Source organism: Hesperophylax consimilis, chromosome 15 (genome assembly GCF_061612785.1).
Source record: "Hesperophylax consimilis isolate HC1 chromosome 15, BYU_Hcon_1.0, whole genome shotgun sequence".
Classification (NCBI taxonomy): domain Eukaryota; kingdom Metazoa; phylum Arthropoda; class Insecta; order Trichoptera; family Limnephilidae; genus Hesperophylax; species Hesperophylax consimilis.
This window is the reverse complement of record NC_142850.1, coordinates 25,709,663-25,723,697: the sequence shown is the minus strand read 5'-3', so window position 1 is coordinate 25,723,697 and position 14,035 is coordinate 25,709,663. Positions and strand designations below refer to the sequence as shown.

At 34.0% G+C, this 14,035-nt stretch overlaps 1 protein-coding gene across 4 annotated transcripts in view; it reads left to right on the top strand.

The window, feature by feature from the left end:
* smash (smallish) overlaps window positions 1-14,035 on the top strand; it is a 332,173-nt gene that overhangs the window by 258,783 nt on the left and 59,355 nt on the right. For all 4 annotated transcript variants that reach the window (XM_089640403.1, XM_089640402.1, XM_089640404.1 and 1 more), the window contains exon 6: window positions 9,080-9,571. In XM_089640403.1, coding sequence (XP_089496529.1) covers window positions 9,479-9,571 — 93 coding nt within the window. In that variant the 5' untranslated portion in view covers window positions 9,080-9,478. The remainder of the gene's footprint in view (window positions 1-9,079; window positions 9,572-14,035) is intronic.

The following is a 14,035-nucleotide window of genomic DNA, read 5'->3' as shown; positions in this document are numbered from 1 at the left end:
GGTTAGTAGCCGGCTGCACAAATGCGTTGGATTCCCATCCAGGTGCCAGAATCAATCCTATTCCAGCTAAGTTCTCCAGCATTACCCAAGCAACGTTTTCCGCTCAGAATGATGTCTTTAAAAATTTGAAGGTTATTAATAAGGGTAAACGTTTACGTTATAATCTAGGCGTTCATAGATGGCGTTAATTTGATTATTTTATGAAGAAACACTTTTTGGAAACTAAGCTTAAAAATATTTACACGAATTACGCCTGTACATACGCAATATGAATATGAGTAATACGGTTCCATGATAACTCAACACAGTGACAATTCAACACACCTTTAAAAATATATATAGTCATTAGAAACGATCAAAAAAAATAATTTTTAAACCTAACCTAACCTAACCTACATAACCCAGTTAATGAATGTTTTGTTTCGCCACTTTCCATGACTTTATATAACTTTTTAAAGATGTGATGAATTATCATTTTGATGATTTATCCGGTCACCAAATAATAGAGTTATGTCCGTATGACTCAATTATTAAAGAAAGGCATACAAATACAATTATGGTTTTAATCACCGATATCTATAATCTGAAAAATATTTATTTGTTTTATTTAATTAATAATTCTACATTATACAGGGTTTTCCGATAAGAGGTGTTATTTTGATATTCAATCGTAAAAGATCAATGGTTTCGTTGCTTGTGTGGCACGTAGCGCCGTCTTGTTGAAAGTAAACGTTGTCCAGATCAATACCATCCAATTCCGGCCATAAAAAATATTAATCATCTCTCTATAGCGCAATCCATTCACCGTAACTGTTGCTCCAGCCTCATTTTCGAAAAAGTAAGGTCCAATGACTCCGCCGGACCATAAACCGCACCAAACAGTCACACGTTGAGGATAGAGAGGCTTTTCAACAATAACTCTTGGGTTTTCCGAGCCCCAGATGCGACAATTTTGCTTGTTGACGAAACCACCGAGGTGGAAATGGGCCTCATCACTCAAGATGATTTGCATTTGATTCACTCAAATGAATTTTAATAATTTCAATGCGTTGTTGAAGCGTGTATCGTTCCATTTTTATTAATGGCTTAGTTTCTACTTGTCAAATGTCAAAAAATGACAGCTTCAAAAGTAACATCTACCGAAATAGCGGGCTATTCAAAATAACACCTCTTATTGGAAAACCCTGTATATTGGATATTTGTATTTTTTGTTAACAGATTTCGTGAATTTTCAATTTCACTAACAGTGTTCATTCATACGAAGATTTCTTAAAAATTGATAGTTAAATATGATATATTTGGGCCGCGGACCCTTCGTTTTCGCCAAGCACATCTCATTTTGAGATTAAGGTCGTTCTCCACCTGTCGGGCGCCGATCAGGGCTGTCCATTGTGCGGTCTGCGGCTGCCATTCGCTGTCCCACGATCCATTGTCGTCGTGCGTCGACCCGATATCACGCACTCTGTTTCGTATAGCTACAGTGAAGCACGCAGCCTGAAATCTAATACCAACATTAAAAGTCAGTTTTGCAGTAAACTGAAATTTATTTTATTTACTATTGTTTGACCCAACCTGTAATTTATATCTGCTACAAGACATTAATGTCTATCTAATCTAAAACTACCGCTACTTTATACTTTTTAATTCAAGAATAACTTCATACACGGAGAAAACTTACTGATATAAAATATTGCTAATTCATTAAGAATCTCATCATATATTATTATCAGGGCAAATGCAGGTGCATAAACAAGTGTTCCGTTGTATAGGGATTTTCTAAAAGATTGACTGGATTTTAATAAGGACAGTAATACTAATTGTTCTCCGTGTAGACTGCCGTCAAATGTTAGAAGTGTTAAAAGTATCCGTATCCCTGTTAAATCTACTGGAATCCACCATCTTTTCCACTGTGACAACCATATTACCTCACTATTCATATAAATAATTAGTTTTTAATGTGACGGATATGTTTCTGTATTACGTTTGTAAGTATTTATTGTACTGATATTTTATTTCTGTATGTTTTCCACGTGTATTAAGCCTTAGACACATTACGCTATATTATGCGAGCATAATTTGAACGTGGCATATACGTATTATATGTTGGGGTGACATACTACGCTATAATCTTACTCAGGAGAGGGGGTCAGATAAAATGAGGAACTGCCGCGGAATATCATTTCCTTGTATGAGATCTGTCACTTTGACAGATGACAGCTGCATAATAAAGGCGCTCCGTTAATTGTTTTGACCCCCTCGCATCAAATTTCCTTTCCCCTTATGTCTGTAAAAGCCCTAAGGTCGTTCATTAAATAAAATCTTAAAAAACTCATGAAACATACCTAACTTCGCCTAAACTAACCTAGCTTGTTATTTTGTCTGGTGACCTTTACTAATACGGTAATAAGCTACTACACCAAATAGGACAAAACACTTTCATTGTTAGTAAAAAATACAGTCGTTTGTGATGGAAAAACTCTCAATGCCAAATTGAATTTCTAGATTATTCGCATTATATGTCATATGAACCTCTTTTCCTTTTCTTCCATTTGACCACAATCAAATCTTTAAAAAATCAAACCTTTCTGCGTCTCAAGTTGAACCAAATAATGTTGATGTTTTGACTTCGTCGCCAGTCGAGAAGTAACACAAGCATATAGACTCGAGTAATAACAAACGAGCGAGGAATTCAAGCATGCTTCACATCAAATCAACACCTCACCAAGAACTACCAATCGTATTTTCAACGGGCATGTTTTTAAGACATCCTTGTATAAATATTTCCCTTTCCTCTCATCAACTCGCTGCCAGGAATTCCTTATAACCGCATGATCAATTGCGAACTTTATGGACGATTTCCATGCTTGCTAAAAGGAATATGTTTGTTTTCTTACCGAAATACCAAAGCTTGCAGTTTTGTTTTGTCTGCATTTATGTTTTACGCCCGGGCGGCGGAAGCACCTACCCGAATACCAAAGCTCAAGAATTCGCAAAAGCTCCGGTCTTAAATTCTTTTTGTTGTTCCGGCCTCAAGGTAGCCGGAAGGTTGCACATTTAAACAAGCGCGTACACTCAACTGCGGTGGCATTGTTTGAAATTGCGAGAGAGATTTATGGGAACTGGGAATTTGTACATAATGCAAAAGAACTACTGCGTTTATAACTGAAATTAATCGCTTTTGTTTCCCATGAAGGTCACGCAAAAACAATATTTTCACAATACAACGCATACACACCATATGAAGGATTATAGATCGTTTGATTATGCGATCAAAATTCATGCTCTATTTCTCTCACGGTATCGCTTGTCTTATTGTTAGTTAAAATGCTGAATCTGTAAACAAATCAGATTTATTTCCTATTTATTTAGCTTCGCCCTCTCATAAATTGTGTCTTACGAACGCAATATAGCACGGCATTTCACGCTGAAGGCTTGTTATTTTATTTATAAAAACTTGGACTTTCCAGAAGCCGTTTGTTGAAATGGCTAAAAGGGTCATAATTCTTGGTTATTGCAGTTTTTAATGCGTCGCGAAACGGACAAATTCGGTCCAGGGTCTGTTATTCTGTGCCCGCTGCGGTTCACGCTTCAACTGTAAATATTTATAGCAGTAGTTTCATCTTCACGGCCCATTCATCCTAAATACGCGAGGAGATTCGTGGAAGCTGTAAGCATGCTGGTTTTAATAATGCAATCATAGTCGACCGCCAGGAGTCCATAAGCCTGCATTCTATTCTGATCGTGTTGTTTGCGAGATGGTTATTGCGAGTCTAGAATCTTACTCTTCCCACATCTATGACAATTTGTTTTAAACAACTTTGCACTTATGTTTTCGATCGGTTTATTAACGTTTCGCCTGATATACTATAGGAACACAATATAATATGTCATACGAGTAGCCTAGTTAGTTGATTTAAATCTAGACGCTTCTCACCACATACAAACTTTTATGATTATCAAAATATGTTTTTTCTTATGTTGACTACGCAATTTGATGTTTTTATTTATTGAAATTCAAATATAACATTGTCATCAAACGGCCAATCAACGCCATTTTGTTTTGTGACATGTTTCAGCTTGTAATGACAAGCATAACTACACGACAGCTGTTCTTTATGCTGATCGCAATTTGATAGAATACTGAAACACCAAGAATGGCGTCCCTTCAAATGTAAAAAAACAAAAACAAAATGGCGCTGATCGGCCTTTGATTACAATGTTACAATGTTATCATTTGAAGAAATATTAAGATATATATTATGGACACGGGAAGAAAAAATATAAAAACAGTATTTTGATTAACGCCATGTGTTTTTTCTTCTATTATTTTACCTTATAATTTTCCTCTCGTTATATTTTGGCACGCTTACTTACTTACTTAAAAAAATAATTTACAAAGAAACTTGACCACATTTACAATTCACACAAATAACCAATTCTACAATTTGACCTTAGATCGGGGTACCCCAGTAAGGTCACATTCTTTTTAACAGTTGTAAATATTTATAAAATAAATTTTCTGTGAAACAACTCAACCTTAGTCTGGCTAGTCTCGCTCGAAACGATGTCAACACAGTGTAATTACACGGAGGAAAACAAAACAGCTTATTGTAATGCACATACGACGCGGTTAGCAGGAGTTTGTTCGCTAAAAAGGCATTTTATGATCATACTAACATCACACGGAGAAAAATGATTCTGTTAAAAATGTGACAGCTTGCCAACTTCCTGATAAAATATTACTCATAAATAATATAGGAAAACGAATAATTTGACCTGTTTTTAATATCAGTAAGTTTTCTTCGTGCACCTCATAATGTTTCCACTTGGCATCACTGTGATTGTTTCGAACCAAAAGGCCGTACGTGACAACATAACTGTTTTAAACCTAACCTAACATAGCGTCACGCCTTTTCATCGCAGAGGCAAGCAGAGCAAAATACAAAAAATAATAATTAAAAAATTCATAATTTTTTCTCAAATTGCGGTTGGAAATTTTGGTTTCATAGAGGTGTACATTTTTAACACCGTTTAGATCAGATTTCTATGAGACCTATATGAACTGTTCCCAAAAGCGAACAAATTATCTTGAAGGGTTAAAAAAAACACCAGGTTCATCGACCAATGAAAATCTTGAACCTTGTTTCTATGTATAGTAATGCTGCAATAATTAAAGTTAATCTGGTGAATTCCCGTTACTGAGAATGAATTCCCAATATCCTGGTAGGAGTTGTCTTGTGTCGTACATTTTGTAGGCGGGTCGTTAGGGGCTTAGTAGCGGAAGCAATTTCTAGTTTGCTAATGTTTCTATCACGATTCTTTCATTAATAATCGAAATACAGCTCGGGCTGGACCGCAGAGGTGACTGAACATGAACGCTGCAAATGGGTTTCGTTATTTTAAACTGGCGTACAATAATAATTTTAATATGGTGGTCATTTGAATTGTTGGACTCGTATAAATATTCTAATTAATATTCCACTTATGATCTGGAGGTCATAGGTGTGATTTGTGATTCATAACGTAGGTTCCCACCCTAAACAGTAAACAGGAGTAATAATCCATTATGTAATATGTACTTTCTTTTGATAAATAAATAAATAAATAAATAAATAAAATAAATTGCATCATATTTCACATTAATAGGAAGCTACAAGCCAAAAATGTGTATATTCTTGGTAAACCTTATATTGTAGGAATAAGCATTAAAATCGCTTGACAAACGGAGTTTAGAAACGTTCGATTTCAAGCACAAACAGGTTTTTATTTATTTTGTAAATAAAATTATAAGAAAGCAACATAGTTAATCAAGTGAAACTGTCACAGATAATCTTAGCTATAATACTGTATTTTTTTTAAAGTTGTTGCCTTCACGAGTTCATACATTTAAATTGAAAAAAATATATTGTTTAGTAGTTTATTTTTTATTGAGTATTTTATTTATTATTATCTTCTACTCGAGAAAGCAGATTTTTTGGTATTCATAATGTACACCAATTCGCTATAAAGAATAATCAAAATAGTGATTTAGCATTAATCTTTGCCATAAGCTGTTATACCAGTTAAGCTGTCAATTAAATACATTACCATTACATACCATTCCTGAGAGAAAGTCCAATTATATCCAATTTTACAATAACGTCCTAAATCCTGTATATAAATTTCGCTAATAAACAATTAGTTAATGTTAATTAAGTGTTAATCTCAAGTGACCTACCAGGTAAGTATGGTACTATATATTATCTACATATATAGCTAGTAATAACATAGATCATTATAGAAATGTATTATATATTTGTACAGCGCCCTTGAGGTGATTTTGCATACAAAACAGCGCTATACAAATCATCCAAATATTATTATTATTATGAAAGAAAATATATCTCTCCGTGGGGGTCGCGGTAACCTACTTTTTGTTTTTTAAAAATCCCTTATTTAACCTTGAAAACTTGAGAGTCGGAACTGCTAAAATCCATTATTTATTCATAGATTTTTGAAAGCTGTGCTGCCCTTTCATAATTAAAAAGGAAGATGGGCCATGAACCAATATTAGTATAAAACCGCGCGCACAAAGATGTCGCCAACATATTTCACCCCTACTCTCCCCTCTTCATTCGCCAGGGTGATACTGAGAGCATATTCTTACGACTAATATAATTTAAATAGATTTAAAGGTCACGTTGGTGTAGACAGCATGTCTTGTACGTATCACGAATTAGTTTTAACTTAGAGTACCTGATTAAATCTTCGATAAATTAACTAATTGACTTATAAATAATTGAATTGCGGTGAAACCATCGAGCAATCATTGTTTTTGTAATAGTTTTAAATATACTAGTCCTAACGAGAGGTTGACGTACGCCTACGTAGAACATCTTACCGGTACTAGTATATTGTCTGACCTGTCATAAATAGGTACTTGATTATAGATTGGCCGATATTTTAAAATACTATTATTATAAACAAACACAATTCAGAATATTTCCACTGTCATCATTATTGATTTCATTACAAAGCGTCAATTATAATTATTACGAAATTTTCCATAATTGTTTAGTTACAAAATATCAACTTATTTATTTACAAATGTCGGTCTTTTACAAATAATACACATGTTTTGCTTCCCGGCTTCGCCCGAGATTTCTACAGTATGTTTTCTTGTCGAACAATTGAAAATAAATAAATAGAGAAACAAAAACAGATGACACCTCTTCTTTTGTCGTCTTTGTGACCATATTTAAATAGTTTTGTTCCTCTAGAATTTCTAGGAAAACTATTTTTTGCTAGCTACGTAATTTTATAGAGTTACGTAGCTTTGAGTTGGCCATTTTGCTGTCAAAAAAGGTATTGCGCGTTATTGTTCTGTATTTTTAAATTGTTTCAATATGAAAAAAACTATTAGTTTGTATTAGCGTTTTCAGTGATAAGGAAATATATCCATAAAAAATTCATGTAAAACTAGTGATAGTTAAAAAAAAACGGGTAATGCCGGGCACGGGTCGATAATATTCAATACACGTTTATTATTCATCTAACGCAAAACAAAGATATCATCATTTGATAATATCGAAATCAATTAACGGTTTTTTATCTTATCATTATGAATAGGTCAACCGAGACAAGTAAAGTGATCACAGTTCGTTCGACTTCGGTAGCTGACAGACAGTCTGTCGAACAGATACCGGATGCCACGTATGAAAAATTATACCAAATATCTTTCCAACCACACGAGTGTAAACTATATTCAAATGGTTTAATGTTGCAAGGTATTAATACACAATATTTTTTCTAGAGACACATTGGTTAAGAAATATATTTCCAACCACATGCGTTTGAAATGTATCAGCGTGGTTCAATGTTGCAATGTATTTAATACGGGAGATTTGTTCTAGTGACACATTGTTTAGCAAATATCTTCCCAACCACACGAGTTCCAAATATATCTGGATATTTGTTCTAGTGGGTTCCATGACAGAACAAAAGAGTGACGAAACGGAACAGTGACGAAATGAAACATTGAAGAAAAACCTAACCTAACCTATTATATTATCATTTTTCTGTTTTTTTTCAATGTTCTGTTACTGGTCTAGTGACACATTGATTGTTGCTTTGCTTTCACCTCCTTCTTGAGCTAAGGTTTCGAAGACCTGATGAAAGACACGGCAAGGCTATCATAAAGTCAAGAAGAATTAAAAACACGCAAAATTGGCTTATAATCCCATTGGCCCTGAAAATTATTTTTGTTCTACTGATAAAATACTGAACCAATAATTGAATGACAATTGTTTATGTTTGTAGGTGTCTTGGAGTTCTTATTTATTGTTATCAAACGTGAAACAGTTCTATTTTTACGCAGTTGTATTAATTTTAAAACATGTGTCTTCTTTTGTTTTTGGTGTTGTTATTATTTTCGTTATAGGTTAAGTTCAAACTGGAACGTCAAAATTATAAGTGAAATTATAAAACTAGAAACCAGAAACGACTTATTTCGGTAATCTTACTAATGACATAATGACAAATGAAAATGACTAATTACTTGTTATTTAATTTAGAAACTAAACTAGTTATTATATTTGCGACACGATTTCTGTTATCAATGTTACCTTCTATTTGCAATGGCATTACATAACTTATTTTAGCCCAAACTTACCTTACAATGTGGGAGATGGGCCATAAACTGTTATTAGTATTGGTCTGAAACCGCGTTTGCAAGTGTCGAAAACACAGTATGGAAGTGTCGAAAATATCTTCTTTGTTTCTACCTACACATCGAGCGCATATATTTTATTGGCTTCACTGCTTTGATAGTCCGTGCGGTTTGGTCGTAGTTCGACAATAGTCGAAACGCTTCCATGCCATATCTCGATTCGTTTAGCAGTGATTTTATAAAACTTAAAAACCTATTTTGTGCATGTTTAACCCCTGATTTAAATAGTTTTCTCCATTAGATATTTAAGTTGAAATCAATGGATGTGTTTTTAAAAAACCTTTGCATGCAGCGGAATTACTCTAGCGACACGTTAAACTTATATTCTTCTACTGAACACATGTCTAATGTATTTTTATTTCTTTGTTTCAGATTCAATTGAATATGTGACACAATCATCGCAACATCCTTCAAAATAGCATACGAATCTCTGATACAATCGGACAACGCAAAAGTGGCTAGAAAAAGACAACGAAAACGCTAGAATAACCGCATACAAAATCTGCGCTCCTGATACCTTGTTATGATATGTTAAAATAAATAAAAAAAATATATCCGATATCCCTAGAGGAGAAAATAGTGTTATAAATTTATCGGCGTTAAATTCTGTGCTCCTGTTATTAAATTTTGTGATGGTAGTTTCATCCAGTTATTAGAATCATTATAGTGTGTGGTGTGTCAAAGTGAATAAAAGTTTAGAGTTGTTCTCCTCGTCCGGCTGTACTCCGGGGATGGTTCAGACCGGTGCCGGTGGTCGGTAAGGAGGATAGGATGCCGTCAGGGGTGACGGCGGGGGCGGGGCCCGAGCGGAGGGGCAGCACCTCTTCCGAGGGTAGTGCCGCGGGCAGTACACACACCAGATCTGTAAGTATTAAATGTTTTTCAAATAATGCTAAACGTTGTTTCATATAATTCTTTCAAATTTTTCGAGCGTGGTGTTCTTTCTTTAAATCATATAATATATGTTACAAAATGAGATATCATAGCTGGGAGAAGTATCTCACAAAACAGACTAGGGAAGTTATTAATGTTGTCTGTTCATGTTATGTGCTCCTGATAACTTTTCATTGCTTTTGAGAATATGTTTCACTCACGCTTGCTGACCCCAAGGTTGTTTTTCAATGACGTTTTTCAAGGACATCAATTTCGGAAGTGTGTACATAATATGCAATCATAAATAACAGAAACAACGGAGATAGGCCATGATCCTTTATTAATTATGTAAACGCGCGCACAATGCATGTCGTCAGCATCTTTCACCGATAATATGATGATGGTTAATTAACCTGCAAACTCTTTTACAATTGTAAAAGTTATCATAAAACCATGTAATTGTGAAATGAAAGGTTTTACGTTACAGCTCAACTTTTTAAATCTTTTCATATACCAAAAGTTTTAATTCATTTCCAGTTACAATAGTGTTTAATTCAATTAATTTCTCTTGATAAGCTATTCAAGCTATTCCCAGCGATTCAATTTTAACTTGAATGAAATTACTGTCATAGATTTTTTTTTCATTATGATGCTTCTTGTATTATTTGTCGGTACTCTTGTTAATTTTCTTCGGTTCTATTTCATGCCTTTTATCGTGTGTTAAACCACTGCGAAGCGAATTCAGACGATGTGATAAAATAATAATGTTGCTTCATAACACGGGTTATAAAGCAACATTATTATAAATCATTACAATTTTATGCCACGGATCTGTTTTCATATTGTTTGTTATTGATTGTATTTTTAAATTATTTGATCAGAATCAGCTTGCTTTGTGATGTGAGAACATTTTAAACATCAAAACGATCTAGCTTTAGTGACATATTGTTTACCAAATACCTTCCCAACCACACGAGTTTAAAATATATCATCGAGGTTCATATGTATATATGTTGCAATTTATTTAATACGGATGATTTGTTGTAATGCACAAATTGTGATTGCATTATGAGAATATGTTTTAAATATCAATACTTCTTCTTCTTTATGTGCCGTATCAGGTCCCCCCGACGTTGGCGATCACTCTAGAAAATGTCTCTTTGTCTTGCGCTGCCCGGAATAGCTCCTCCACACTTCTAATGCCGGTCCACTCTCGTATATTTCGCAGCCAAGACATTTGTCTCCTACCAGGCCCTCTGCGACCCTCTATCTTGCCTTTCAATATTAACTGGAGCAAGTGATACTTCTCCCCTCGAAGTACATGACCCAGATATGAAATTTTCCTGATTTTTATTAATCTAAGCAGTTCTCTCTTTGCTCTAGCCCGCCTGAGAATTTCTGTGTTGGTGATCAATACGATCAATTAAATATCAAACAAATCAAACATACCAAACAAAACAAATATCAATACGATCATTGTTATTAGGTATATATTTTTTCAACTAATTTATGTTTTTCAAGTTATAACTGTGATCAGTTTTGGTGTTCAGTCTGTAATTCAATAGAAAGCTGGTAGAAGACAAAAGTATGCCATTTCTCAAAGCCATTCAAACGTGAAACGCCCTTTACTTGTTCTGTGATATTGTTATTTCATAAACAATACTGGATGTAGTTCAAATGCCATCTTACGAAACATACAACATAAACAATAAAATCCCGAAAACTGGTTAAAATCTAGGTTTTTCCAATGATTTTCCGGTAAGCTTTACCTAAATCGCAGAGTGTAATTTAGTAGTCCGAATTTGCGAACTTTTATGGGCCTTTTTCGGTCACTGATAAAATTTACAAGCTCTTGCTATTTTTTTTTGTAAAATTAGGTAATTTCAGTATTGTTTTCCACTTTTACACGACTTTTACGCAACCATTTCTGTAAAAATGCTAAATTTCCTATTTTCATGACTTTAACTGCATCATTTAGATATTTCAGTGCAAACTGCTGACTTCTAAGTATTTTTTTTTTCGTTGTTTATTTAATTACTGATGCGAACATTTCAATCAAGCTTTCCGCGTGATGGTTTTAATTGGTTTTCAATGTCGTGCAGTTTTTTTGGTCGTAAAATGGGTATTGAGTAGAAATGTCAGCATTTACCGTTGCCGGCAATGTGGTGGATCTTGTTCCAATCACGTTTACCCGAAACGACCTCAACCAAGGCCAGGACACTACTATTTATTATAATATATTGCATCCCAGCTTGATTCAGTGTTCTGGCCTTGGTCTAGGTGGTTTTTGTTTAGCCGACTCTACACGTGTTTTCTAGTAATAATATTTTCTTATTTAGCTCACAATTATTAACATTCTCACGGGCACCGTTGTGGTTAAACTTAAGAAAGTTAATTTAAAATCTGAGTAATATTTTTACTTTTTTGTTTGTTTTCTTTTTTCGTATGGTGAAGTATTTACAACTTAATGTCTAAATTAGGACATTATCTTTTTTTGGCACACTACATTCTTAGGCTTTCTTCGTTTAAAAAGCATTTTTACATTTTATTTGTGAATTATCAGTGTAACTGGTGATCTTTGCTACCCGACTTGGGTGATTTATTATGGTGTTTTGCCTTTTATTACCGAAACTTCAAAGCTTCATAGTTCATGACGAAAATTGCGTGGCGAGCTAAAAATATTTGCGTTGATCTAAATATGTTAGACATAAAAATCGGGCCGAATTTCGTCCTTGTCGTATTTCATTCACCATTTACAATTAAAAAACATATATTTCCTGAATTGTTTTACGGAAATACTGTTTTTATTTCATTGAAGTGTGTATTCATTTTTGAACCGTTCTATTATTCAATCGCCTGTGTAATTAGTACTCATTTTTGAACCGTTCTATTATTCAATCGCCTGTCTAGTACCTATTCATTTTTGAACCGTTCTATTATTCAATCGCCTGTCTAGTACCTATTCATTTTTGAACCGCTCTATTATTCAATCGCCTGTCTAGTGCCTATTTATTTTTGAACCGTTCTATTATTCAATCGCCTGTGTAATTAGTACTCATTTTTGAACCGTTCTATTATTCAATCGCCTGTCTAGTACCTATTCATTTTTGAACCGTTCTATTATTCAATCGCCTGTCTAGTACCTATTCATTTTTGAACCGCTCTATTATTCAATCGCCTGTCTAGTGCCTATTTATTTTTGAACCGTTCTATTATTCAAACGCTGTCTAGTACCTATTCAATTTTAAATAATCTGTCTACACTCATTTTTTCTAGTTCTTGCACAATTATCTGCGTACATTATCTATGTAAAAGAAAAGTTCATTAGACACGAAGCCATAAAACTATTGACATTTTTGTCTCGCTATCTTGCGTCACGTGTCTATTTAGTTCGGGACATAATATTTAGTGGATTATCTCTCACATAAATGTCAGCCAATTTGCGGGCAATACGTTTCTCTATCTCTTCTAATAACCGGTCGATTTTATTATATAATATTTGATCCGATGTGACAAGAAAGCCCCGGGCTTCATACCACTTCACAGCCTAGGACAGTGGTGCTTAACTGGTGATACTTGGAGAAGTTGGTGTTAGATCTGTTACTGCGACATAATTTAAGCGGCGTACTAGCTACGTAACTACTCGAAATACAATTTTTTTTATATAAACTGGATATGAAACAATATTAGTAAAACATGTAACAGTAACATAAAATATTATAGATACTAGAACAAAACTACATATAAGACATTTAACTAAAACTACATAACTAACGCTACTATAATTTGTAGGATTGAACAAATAATAATAATAATTGGATGACTTGTATAGCGCCGTTTTTGTGCAAAATCACCTCAAGGGCGCTGTACAAACTTATAATACATTTCTACAGTGATCCTTGTTATTACTTAACTATTTATGGAGATAATATACAGTACAATACTCACCTGGTAGGTCACTTGAGATTAACACTTAATTAACATTATCTAATTGTTTATTAGCAAAATTTAGGACATTATTGGAAAATTGAATATAACTGGACTTTCTCTTAGGAATGGTATATTTAATTTAAGGGTACGACAGCTTAAAAAGGTAAGTTATTAGTTTAGACCTGAATTCTGTTGGACTTCTTACTGGAATATATCTTGCTGGAATATATTAAATCTTAATTCTATAAACGGAGTCAGTAAATACATCAATAGTACCCCCAAACTTATTGCCCAGATCATGCATCCTATTGGTTTGTGAGTGTGTCTGAAAGTTGTTTGTGTATGTATTGAAGAAAAATTTTACATTTGTCTTGTGTTCCTAGTCGGCACACGGACTTTAATAGTGGCGAAGATGGCAGGGCTAGAAATATTTAATGTAGACGACATATTTTCTGGTTACTATATCCAAAATTAGATTTAATATTGCTGATTTTTTCAAAAGCCGACGAATTCAGGCAACAAATT